The 12,597-nt window shown below is 38.2% G+C and overlaps 1 protein-coding gene across 1 annotated transcript in view; it reads left to right on the top strand.

The window, feature by feature from the left end:
• Positions 1 to 12,597, top strand: part of unc13a (unc-13 homolog A (C. elegans)) — a 45,746-nt gene that overhangs the window by 27,868 nt on the left and 5,281 nt on the right. The window contains exons 35-41 of the mRNA XM_055047889.1: positions 67 to 190; positions 6,307 to 6,363; positions 6,501 to 6,581; positions 6,814 to 6,961; positions 7,736 to 7,792; positions 11,508 to 11,600; positions 12,293 to 12,452. Coding sequence (XP_054903864.1) covers positions 67 to 190; positions 6,307 to 6,363; positions 6,501 to 6,581; positions 6,814 to 6,961; positions 7,736 to 7,792; positions 11,508 to 11,600; positions 12,293 to 12,452 — 720 coding nt within the window. The remainder of the gene's footprint in view (positions 1 to 66; positions 191 to 6,306; positions 6,364 to 6,500; positions 6,582 to 6,813; positions 6,962 to 7,735; positions 7,793 to 11,507; positions 11,601 to 12,292; positions 12,453 to 12,597) is intronic.

Raw genomic sequence — 12,597 nt, 5'->3', positions numbered from 1 at the left:
TAACAATGTTTTCTTAAACATGTGTTGACGGAGCTCTAGTATTTATCATTATTTCTTTTGTTCCAGCCTCTCTCTGTTTGCTAAGATTTGTGAGAAGACTGTCCTAAAACGTGTGTTGAAGGAGCTTTGGAAGCTGGTAATGAACACCATGGAGAAAACCATCGTTCTGCCTCCACTCACAGACCAAACGGTGAGAGCTCAGACACGTATGCGTGAACGGGGAGAATTATACAAAGCTGCATATTAATTACCTGAAACTCTGGGTTTGTTACACCAAATAAACATTGCATGCATGCAAAAACAGATATATGCTTATATTTCTAATGTGAATAAACACTCATGCATTCAGACCATCTTTGCAAACAGCTAATATCAGTGTTGTGTATCGTCTTAAAGTCACAGTGAATGTTTCTATGACCAAAAATGAAAAGTTTCCATCTTTTGATTTTGTGCTTACACACACTAAAGGCTGAAGGAAGGACTTAATGAAAAGGGAGAAAATGGATAACAAAAGAAGAAACATGTGTTGCTGTTCAAGATGGGTCCGATATATACAAAAGATCAAACTGCTTTTGCCTTGCTTTTACATGCCACCCAGCTCTCTTCTTCACCTTCCACACACAGAGCATTCGACATTGCCACCAGTGTCTCTTTTCATTCGAGCAACCAAGATGGAGTATTTTAATAAAGAGCACAGGAAAAATGGATTGCACCATATCATTTCAGCATCAGCTCATGGCTGCTCTCCAGAGTGTCACCCTACAAATATTTGGAGAGAATCCTGCTTTATGAGTGGTTGGCAACAGTTTGGCTTAAATTTGTTTGCCCTAAGGATCTGGCCCACTTCCAAAAAGACTATTACATTATGGAAAGCAGCCTCTTCTTTCCTTCTTACTTTGCTTTGTTTTATATATATTTATATATGTTGTTTCTGTTGGTTTTTTTTTTATCTAAAGAGCCTCATATCACTGAAAATAAAGTTATATTTAGTTATGATACACGTCATTGCGGACGTCTGTTGTATTACAAGCACATGCTGTGCTTTTTGAATATTTTCATACGCCCTGAAATTATTTTTTCATTGCAACTATCTCACATTATTTTGTTGGGATTTTATGTGTTAGACCAATATAAAGTAGGGCATGATTGAGAAGAGGAAGGAAAATGTTTTTTTTTTTTTTTTTTTTTTTTATTCAGAAACTCTTTTTTCTGGAAGTTGCCAAATTAGGAATTAAAGACCACTTATGTGTAATTTTATTCCAGTATGAACACAGCAGTCTTGTAAAGTTCTCAGAGGTTTGTTAGTGAAAATTATTACATAAATAACATGATTAAGAACAACAAAATAAACTAATTTAGTCGTGACGAATGTTTAAAGCAGGATTAGATTAAAAATGATATCCCAAGTTTGGGTGCCTGTCAGAGCTTTGCTCAATCGGTCATCCCACAATTACAAAGAAGATAGTGCAACTGAAAAGAAACAAAAATGTGTCCATTCTTGTAAACTGACAAAACATATTCAGAGAAGCCAAGAAGAGCATGCCGACTCTGGAGGGACTGAAGAGATCAACAGCTCAGGTGGGAGACCTGAGCTGCTATTTCTCTTGTACTCCATAAATCTGGAAGATTGACAAGGAAAAGCCAGTGTTGAAAAATACAGTACATGCCGCTCTTTCTGGGCTTTAATTTGTGTAATTTTTGAAAACATGTCCTTTAAGAATTATGTAGGATTCCTATCACAAAAAGTCCCAATAAATTCTGCTGAGTTCATGGTGGTAGTGTGACAAAGCATGAAAAAGTTCAGGGAGTATGAATACTTTTGTTCTGTAGGTTTCCCGATTAATCAACTGAAAGGAAAAAAGAAAGGCTAAATCTATAAAATCTATTAAATCATCACATTTACCAAGAGACAGATTTTGCTGTAAAAAGTAGAATTATTTTGGCTGACTCATCAGTTTTCACCTGCACTCCGCTCAGACTCCATGCAGGTGTTAGATAGTCCACAAACCTTCAGCCTTGGAGCCCGAACATGTGTTTTTGCTTGATGTGGGGCTCTTTGCAGCTTGACTGACCCTTCTTTCTGATTGTCGTTGTGGTTATTATTACATCCTGCTCCGCTCTCCCTCCACAGATGATTGTAAGTACAGCACTCCTGCGTGTCTGTCTGTCTGTCACAGTGGTCGAATATCTGCTTTATGTGGCTGCCACCCGTTCCTCCCGTTTTTGCGTAGCTCCATCACTCCCTCCTCACAATTTCTCTGCTCCAATCTGCTCTGTCTCTTACCTTTTTCCCTTAGCTCTGTCTCTTGTTTGAGAGGACAGAAGCATGGTGCATTCCTGAATACGTCTTATAGGTGCCACTCTCCCGCAGTAATCTTCATCTATCAGAACCCCCTTCTCTGCTTTCTTTTCTTCCTCAAACAGGAAGTGGTACTTCTTTTTTCCGCCTGGTGTTGCCTTGTTTCTTCTCATCCAATGTGTCCTGTTACTGGGACATCAGTGGGATGACCCTGATCTCTCGGTTTCTTGGTATCGGGAGTCTTGACCCCATCACCTGCCCCTTTTTCCTTTGTCCTCTATCTCTTTTACCCGTTTAAACTGCCCTGCCCTTCTATCCGTTACTGTGGGTTTGTTGCTTGCATCTGATCTATTTCAACACTTCAGTCTTCTCTCGGTTTGCTGTACAACACTGTACTGCACTGTATGTCTCTGCAGACCTGTCATGTTGGTCTGTCCTGGTTTAGTTTAATGTTCTGTTGTAACAATGTGGTGCTGTATACAATACTGACATGCAAAATGTTATTTCCTAAAAGAAATTACTGTCCGTATAGTTCAAAACTATGGGCTGACTTAATGTCCTATTTCTTTTGGTTTTCACTTTCGCTTGGTTCCTCCAGGAAGTAATCACCAATATGAAAATTTCAGTCACTATGGATGCTGCTGTTACGGCTGATATACTTTTGATACTAAGTAAAAGCGACCACACTGCCTACACTGTTTTTCTGATTTATTTAAACAGCTCCATAATCCCATGTTGCATCCCACATGGCCAACCCTTTCCCCTCCAGAAACACAAATACCAACATTATGGAAACCAACATTATATCAACCGAGTTTTACTTATCGGATTGACACCAACATGTTAAAAAATTACTAACGTCAGCCGATAACAGCGTAGATGCTGATGTAGATTAGAAAACCTACAATATGTACTCTTATGACTCCCATCTCTAGGTTTTCTACTATTGTGCTGCCCCAACAATTAAAATAACTCTCAAACATACACCAATACATTGTAACAATCACAAAACTTCTTTCAGAAAGATTCTGGTTGGGAGCCAAATCTTGGACAATCTTGCTACAAAGTACAAGCTGCAGCACCATGCAGGACCTTATTCAATCAAAAAGACGAATAACATCACAAGCAGTTCTTCACTTTAGTTGTGCAAAGAAAATTTGCCACACCTCAAAAATTTCAGTTCTTTCAAATAAAAAATCCACCTTTTAACTACATTTTACAGCTTCTGGAGTTTTTTTTAAGCATCGTTTGGTTTTTCCTGGGGGAATTTGTCAAGCTGAGACAGCGCTTCGCTTGTAGACTATTTTCTAGATAGTGAAATTGCTGATTTGGATTTATTTTATGTTTTCTTAATTCCCTTGCCAATCTCTTGAGCTACTGTGGCATTCTTAATGAAGTTCTGAGACAATTTTTTTCATTTTACCCTGGTTTGCTCTCACCTCAGAAGTCAGAATCACACCAAATTAAATGAGGTTTCAATGGGGCAAACCCCTTCAAGATAATAAGTAACAATATGCTAATCAAATTCACCTGATGTGATGTTCCTGTGCGTATTTCTAGCCACTTTAGGTGACAGTAAATGTAGTGATCTTCTGATTTGTTCTACACCTGAAATGTTAGTTTTTGCTTTAAATCTTATCCATTATAAAAGGTTTGTTCCTTAGTTTTTATTTGTTTACTGTACTTGAATTTCTCAGTATTGCAATGATTGGTTTTTAAATATACATATCACCAGGTATTTTATAAGAACCTAAATTTGTAAGTTTTATTTGATTCGAGTCAAGTATACTGTAGAGGCTTTTGCTAAATTACTTATTCTCTGTCAGACATGCATTAAATCAAGTTTCTTAGCCAGCTGTCTTTCAACATAAAAAAATAGTTACTTTTAGTTTTTACATTTGGATATCTTCCTCTTATGTTATTAACACAATCCATTTTGCTTCTGGGTGTTCCTTGGCACTTTTTTGTACTATGAAGTATGGAGTTCAAATGTGGTACTTGCATATTTGTATGAATCTTGCTATTCTTGGTGTATTACTGTTCTTCTTGGCCAAGAGTCAAATCTAAGAGCACAAATTATGTTGTTGTTAAAGTGTCGCTAACTAAAAAAGACAACTTCTCTGGTTGTGATGAGTGTCCTTTGAACATTTTGCAAAGCAATATAGCACACATCCCATGTAGCAAACGAGAGTAAAGTAAGATAGCAGCAGGGACTGGCCATTGCTCCGAATATTAACCACTACTCTCTTTCCAGGGGAGGCTGAAGAGTGCTTCTCACAGTGATGTAAGGACTAAACACCTTCAGATCAATATGTCTTGTCTTTCTCCTTTATGTCCTTTCTCTGTGTCTTTGTCTCTCAGCTCCCCAGCAGTAGAAATATAGATTTTGTTTTTCTACTAGTTTACAATGTGGTCTTTTTTTAAGCAATGTATAGTTTGACTGTACTCTCCCATTATAAGTCTCAAACTACTCTCTGAGTGACTTTAAGGCATATTAATTTGGGGGTTTTTCTAAACTTATTCATGTGATTATTCTAACAATCTCAATGTGTGGATTTTGTCTGATCTACTTAAGGTCAAAATTTAAAGTGGAAATGTATGCATACTAATAGTTGACTAATTATCCCTTGTCAGATTGCAAAAAGAAACTAGATGCTTTCCATCATTATCACTAATCTTCTGGCAGCACTAGGGTTGTATATTTGACCATTCTTTGATCAAATTAGTAGCATCACTTTAAATCAATTTAATGTGGTGGAAGGGACCTGATTTTAAGTTATTCTCCCTGAATCTTCATTAAGTTTGAAAATGTTGTAATTTTCTAACAGCTTAATGTTAGCATGCTACATTCTGTCCTAAAGCAGTTTTTGTATGGAGGAAAGTAAATTTGTAATATAGACACCATCAGTCATAGTAGCAAATGCAAATTTCATGGAATAATAACGGAAGAGTACTTACAAATTCTTCAACTTTACTGCAAATCAGTGGGAAAGCAATTGAAACCTGAAAACAAATAGCATATACTTGTTTTTTCAAGTAGCTGAATAGAAACGTGTACACTGACTTCTTGTTTTAAAGATTAATTGAAATTATGTGCAGTGCTATTAGTCCATGAAGTCTATGAGTGAATGCTATAAATAAATCTATAATATATTTAAAAGCCCTAAATTGATATGACTTTCATGCCAGTGACGAGAGTTTGTAAGCGTCTGCCTCTTTTCAGTCAAAAATAGCATCACAATGACATACGTAAAGCTTAGTGAAACCCAAAGGCAAAGAAATCTTTGTTTAGCCAGTAGCTGCAACATGAGATCCCTCTGTTCAATATTTAACAATACAGCAGAAAAATTGATTTCTCTAAACTGTCATACAAACTGGTGCTGGTTCACTTGGGAATGTCAGAGACAAAACAAACACTCTTTGTTGTTATAGCAAAATTTCTCAGCAGCCGATACTTTTCTCAGTCTTCAATGATTTACAAGCCACTTAACACCAGTTTGGTGCACCCCAATATCAAACTTTTAAGGCTGTAAAAGACATTCATTAGAAGGTAATGTTTGCAGCACTTATCAGATCCTCTTACCAGAGTACTGCATTAGGCTGGAGGATTTTCTTTGCTCTCACCACAGTCTGACTGCACAGCTGCTCTGTAACAGTGTGTGTTTGTGTGAGATCATGTTTGTTCTTCTTTCCTCCCCCTCCTTTGAGCTGAGCCTCTTTCCCTTTGTGCTGTGTGTCTGTGTGTGTTTGTTTGTGCAGCAGAGTGTAATGTTGTGGTATGAAGAAAACACAGATAAGTGTTATAGGAGCACTTGAAGGAAACTACCATGATATGAGTAAAGCTGCTTAGAGTGAATGTTTATACTGTAGGTGCATATGTGTCAGAAACGTCGCTGTCCTCTGTGTGACACTAAGCCCTATAGTCCTGTTTTCTCATAATACTGAGCAAGTCTTACTTTACTTATCTTCCTTTCCACCTCCTCTTCCTCTTCCTCCGTCTCTTTCAGGGCACTCAGCTCATCTTCAACGCTGCCAAGGAGCTCGGACAGCTGTCTAAACTGAAGGTACATTAATTTTATGCTCTAGGGTTGGGCGCCACTGCTTCAGCTAAAAGATTTAATCTGTTATTAAATATCAAGATAAGATAATGACTAGAGATTTGTCATTTTTTGCATCATGTCACTGCGATTGCACTATTTAGGAGCACATGGTGCGTGAAGAGGCCAAAGCACTATCACCCAAGCAGTGTGCTGTGATCGAGCTGGCTCTGGACACCATCAAGGTAATCCTTATGCTTTCTGTTACCTTACTGTAGATAGGATATTTTCATCCTAAGCCACGTCCTTTCAAGGCACAAGGTACAAGAAAAGCCGTATTAGAAATCTGTTTCTTTCTAATTTACTAATGTAAATTAGAAATGACACCTAAAGATAGTTTATTTTTGTTATTTTGTTACATACACTTTAATTAAAGTATAATTAATCTGTTTTGGGGCTTATCTTTCTGCATAATAGCAATACTTCCATGCTGGTGGTGTGGGTCTGAAGAAAACTTTCCTGGAAAAAAGTCCTGACCTTCAGTCTCTCCACTACGCCCTGTCCCTCTACACTCAGGCCACTGACAAACTCGTTAAGACCTTTGTCCAGTCGCAAAATGCCCAAGGTAAACTAAAGGCTTTTTCTACCTTGAAGTGTTTCTATTTTGACAGTATGAATCAAATTTATTGTTTGATGTACACTGGCTTCCAACACCACTAACACATCTTTAATCTTTTCACATTTTGTCATTTTACATTTGTTGTCTGGGAAATCTGTGTCTTAGAGATTGCAGAATAAAACTTTGTAGACAAGTATTATTTTCTAATGATGAGCTTTTTCCTAGCCGAACAACAGGAAACTCTGAAACTACTCTTTTAGCATATGTACCAGTTACCTGGGAAGAAAAAAAAACATATATATATATATATATATATATATATATATATATATATATATATATATATATATATATATATATATATATATAATATGCACCATTTCTGATCTTTTACTCACTGTAGTTTTGTTGCTCAGTCTCTGTCATACCATCAGATAAGTTAAGTGGCAGCCGTTGTCTCTGTGCTGGCTCTCAAGCTGATGCACTGAGCACCGCTCAGAGGGATGCCACTTCAATGGACGAGCTATTCAACGTTAACTCTGCAAAATGCTAAAAAAGATTTCACAGATTTGCCTGTGTTTAAAACAATCTCCCCAATGCTTCTTAAAAGGAAAACATCGGTGTTAATAAATAGAAATAACAGTTTTTCCTGTTTTAATGAAAATGCTGATACATGTTGGTCTGTTTTTACAACACTGTGATTCTGATCTTGAACCCCTGCAAACATCTTATTTCTGCGTCTTTCTCCTTTCTCCTCCTCCTGCCCCGTCTGTGGGCCAGTGTTCGGCGGGAAGGGGGTGAGATTCACCACTAGTGAGGATGTTTACCCAGAAAAGGGTATGTGGCTCTCAGGCTCAGGCTCTGAGACATCTGAGACCATCAGAAAGTTTCCAGATCAAAGCCCAACTCCCTTCACCTCCAACCCCCCTCAACCTCTCATATGCATCCAGAACCCTTACAACTCCTGCCTGCTCAAACTCATCCCAGCAGAGAAATGCAATGCACAAAATGAATAATACACTCTTACTTCGCCCGCCACACCAGTAACAATCTTATGCATTCATGCATGTAACATGAACACTGATGTCTGTATGTACTGCAGTGAATACATACGCCACTGACAGTATGTATGAACAGACACTGAAGCATGATGGGCAGACATCAGGAAAAACATGATGGAAATGCATTAAACTGTGCAGCAATTCTGATGTAGCATGAAATCATCAAGAAAGGCCAGAGTGCCAAATGGGTCTGTGTGTGTGTGTGAATGAGCAATGTGACTATTCCTTCCCTTAAGGTGTAGAAGTACAAAGTAAAGCTTGTTAGTGACGAGAACCACAGAGAAAATCTCCTTTGTTCTGCAGAACTGACCCTTTCTTTGTGCTGGAAATGAAAAATAAGGATGGATAGGGTTCTTGTTAAGAAGATAATGGCTGCTGGCTCATTTTGTCTGGAAGGGCTTCCTGCCCTTGTCTGCTCTGTCATCAAACACAAACAAACACAAAGAAAAAGCCCACCCAGCGCTCACAGGCAGACAGAGAAAGAGACTTTGACTCATCTGCATGATGCAAACTGAGCAAATCAAAAATATTCCCCTGGGTGAGGTGATTCGAATTCTGTCAGTTTAGTTCAGCATAAAAACCTGTGACTCTTCTGCATTCAGCAGATTTGCACACTTGTACAGAGCATGCGTGAAGCTGGGTTCATTCAGTGAGCATTTGCGTGCATCCTCTTTAAAGCCTTGATGACCGTGAGATGCTGTATTTCAGGCACTCAGCTAAGTGTGAAATGGCCAGAGTTCCAGCAAAAGCCTGTCACATTATGAGTGTTTTCTTTTGGAAAAATACTAGGGAGAAGAAAACCCATTCTTCGTTCATAATTGCTTATCCTTGCAAGGTCACAGATGTCTGTCCAGCAGTCATTGGGAAAGTGTGTACACCCTGAACAGATCGCCAGTACATCACAGTGCAGACAGCAATGCACACAAATTTATAACTGAGCATAATTTAGAGATCAATTAATCTAATAGTTACAACTTTGAACTATGGTAGGAAGCTGGAGTACCAAGGGAGAACATGGGGAAAGTATTCAAACTCCATGCAGAAAGACATTAGACTGGGATTCAAGCCCTGAACTGTCTTTACATGAAAAAAAAATGCAATAAAATTAATTTTTAACAACTTCTGAAACATAAACACAGATTATCTATTGTTAAAGTGTCCCTATTTTTCAGTGATGTAGATTTTAACCTTTGTAATGGAATAGTTAAATTACCTTTTACCACACTGCTTAAATGCAAGATTCAGTTCTGCATAACTACTTATGTGTAAAAAAAAAAAGAAATCTGTGGGTTAAATAAATATGCAACAATAATGGTGTTCATTGTCTATACACTGCAAGTATAAATGTACTTTATCCCCTACTGAAAGAAGTGAAGAGTCATGGGAAGATGCAATATTTTATCTTGTGCTGTTTTTCCTGAAGAGAAAAATAGTTCAGCTTCTTGGAGCATTTTTCTTCTTATTTGCCAGCAAAGTTTCTTTCTCATCTTCCGCGAACGTCCCCCTCAGAATAGACAGCGCCAGATGGATGGCTGCTGCTCTCTTTGGTCCTGTTGGCAGATCAACCACCGCAATCCCATAACGCTCCCTAGCGAGCCACAGAGAGATGCATGCCAGGAACACTCTGCCGTCTAACTCCCACAGACACCTTGTTTAGTGGGCGACTGGTTAAAACACACACACACGCTTCTAGTTGTTGCGCGAAGACACTAATTAAAACATTAAAAATTAATGTCCATCTGTCACTGTATCCTTCTGGAGGTGTATGTGGATGTGAACCACTTGCAGCATACACAAAAAAAAAAACAAAAGCAGAAAGATGTGTCCACTGTCTCCTGATTCAATCCATTAAGGCAAGACAGAAACAGTCACACAGCTGGAGGAACCAGGCAGTTTGTCTCCAAGAGAGCCTCACTGAAATGGAGTTTATTTAAATTGGTTAGTTTCCTGGCATGAACCAGACTTTTAATCATAGTCTATAAATTGTCTACAAGTTTAAGGACGAGGGTCATTGCAGAAGCTTGGTGGTGGTCTGCTTTGCTCAGTCCAAAACTAGCTGAAACCATTGGTTTGTTGAAATGCCAAAGTATGTCTAAGATTCAAGATCTGACTCTACCTCTTGGTCTTGAGATTAAAGGAAATTACTCAGGCTGCTACAGAACAACACTAAAACTGCTCAAGGATCATAAATTGAAACACTGCTACTATTTAACAGTCAATGTCCATGAAGAAACTCGTCAAGAGGCTGAGAGGCTGTCGAGCGACAAAGAGGCATCTCCTCCAAAGCAAACACCTTCAAGCATGAATGAATTTTTTACCGTCTGGAGAAAATGGGTCAGATTAAAAAATAAAAATAAAAACATTTGGAGACTAAACTTTGTTTTGAAGTGATGTTTGTACCAGGATACCAACCAATTTAATTGAGCTCTATTATTTCACCACGATTGGTTGAAGGCAGTATATGGTGTGTGCACCTGTATAGATCTGTCTGAGCATGAGCTGACTTGATCTTTATCAGGATGTTTTGCACACCATCAACTGACCCTCTGCAACATATCTCATTTCTTCTTCTCTGCCTCTTATCAACCACCCTGCATCTGTACAGATACTGTGTCTATAATTATGACCGTGTAAGAATTCAGTCTGAATTCAAAATTGTAGAGATAATTGTAATTGTATAATTGTATACAATTGTATAATTTTATAATTTTCCATATAATTTATCATTTTAATTGTATAATTTTCCAGATAATTGTACTTATCTGGAAAGTACTCACTTTTTACTGCACTGTTAGAAATTTTACTAGATTAGTCTCCCATTATGACAGTGGGGGAGAATGTTGAGTGTTTTTACAAATTTATTCACAGCCTTTGCGTAATATGTTGTCGATCCACTTTTGGCAGCAATTACAGCCTCAAGTCTTTTTGAACATAATGCCACAACCTCAGCTCACCTCTCTCTAGCCTGTTCTTCTTTGCATCGAAAGATCACATCTTTATCCAATGTTTTACATTTGCACAGTTCAGCTGCACACTGTATGTAAAAGCTGTTGCCTTGAGTCAAGGCTTCATCATTAAGTTCTTTTTTATTGTGGCTTCAGAGCTGTAAAAGAAATTTTTACCTCCAAACGCGCCTCCGTAACTGGTTGTATTTTTGCTCCTCAGCACAAATAAAAAAGCAGTCCTGCTTTTATTAAACACCTTTGCCCACTCATAGCGGCATTGGCTAATTCTCCACTTGAAGACCACAACATGTTTTTAATCGGATCCTTATAGTCTATTTTATTTTCTGCTGTTACATTATCTATATTGTATAAAACTACAAGGGAAATGATCTGCAAATTTTAGTTTTTCAATCCATCCTATGAAGAGAAAATGGTCATCAGAGCCCTCTGGCATCTGCTAATGTCTGGCTCGTGATAGGTGTTTTTATTTATTTTTTCTTATGCAAAGTCTTAATGGTATTTCTTTTCTCCATTTTTTTCTGTCAGGCACCGGAGTGGATGACGCTGTGGGCGAAGTGTCCATCCATGTGGAGGTTTTCACTCATCCAAACACTGGCGAACATAAAGTCACAGTGAAAGGTAAAGATTTTTTTTTTTCACTCTCACACAGACAAAATAAAAATGGAACTACTTTTTCAAAAGCTTGCCATGGGATGAACACAAACTAGAGCTGTCAAATAAAAATATGAATGTGCAAAATATATCCACACCTGTGGAACGGCTGCTGACACTGCAACCACATACCTCAGTGTTTTAGTATTTGGATATTCTGTGGTGCACCAAGATGATTTTCTAAATAAAAATATAAAAATATGTTATGCATTAGTATTTAGCATCTTGTTTCTGCTTCAATTAAAGTGCAAATTTGAAGCACACGTTTGTTTTTTCTCTATTTGTCTCATTCCATCATCTATGCATTTAAGTGGATGGTCATGTGTTGGTAGATTTGCAGTTGTGCAATGACTGATTTTACTGTATATATCTACTTATATAGATATATTTTATTTAAGAGTATCGGAGTAAATGGTAACATGTTAAAGTTCATGGTGTATGAATAATTTGGAAAGGAATCATATTCTCTTCCTCTATTTTCACTCTCTGGGCAAGATGTAGCATCTAGGCAGCAAGAAAGCACCAGGATTTTCCTGTTCACTCTCTTCTTCTCACGACTCCACAGTGTCACACGGTTTTTGTTGTTATTTTTTCTGCTAGAGCCTCTTTCTCATCATCACCTACACCTTCCCTCTTTTTTTGTCTCCTCTCTGCCTCAGTGGTGGCTGCCAATGACTTGAGGTGGCAGACGCAGGGAATATTCCGCCCGTTCGTGGAGGTCTACATCATCGGTCCCCACCTGAGCGACAAGAAGAGGAAGTACGCCACCAAGTCGAAGAACAACAGCTGGGCTCCTAAATACAATGAAACCTTCACTTTGTAAGTTTCTGGTAATGTCACTAGTTTTACAAAAGGTGCAAGATCTGCAGAGGGTTATGTAACACTCTCTCACCAGGGTTCGTCAGATGAGAGAGAGTCTGGTGAGAGAGAGTCAACACTTTGGAAAGTGCTTGATTTCTGCACC

Source organism: Poeciliopsis prolifica, unplaced genomic scaffold (genome assembly GCF_027474105.1).
Source record: "Poeciliopsis prolifica strain line A6 unplaced genomic scaffold, Auburn_PproV2 SCAFFOLD002, whole genome shotgun sequence".
NCBI classification, from domain to species: Eukaryota; Metazoa; Chordata; class Actinopteri; order Cyprinodontiformes; family Poeciliidae; genus Poeciliopsis; species Poeciliopsis prolifica.
This window is presented reverse-complemented; position numbering and strand designations above follow the sequence as displayed.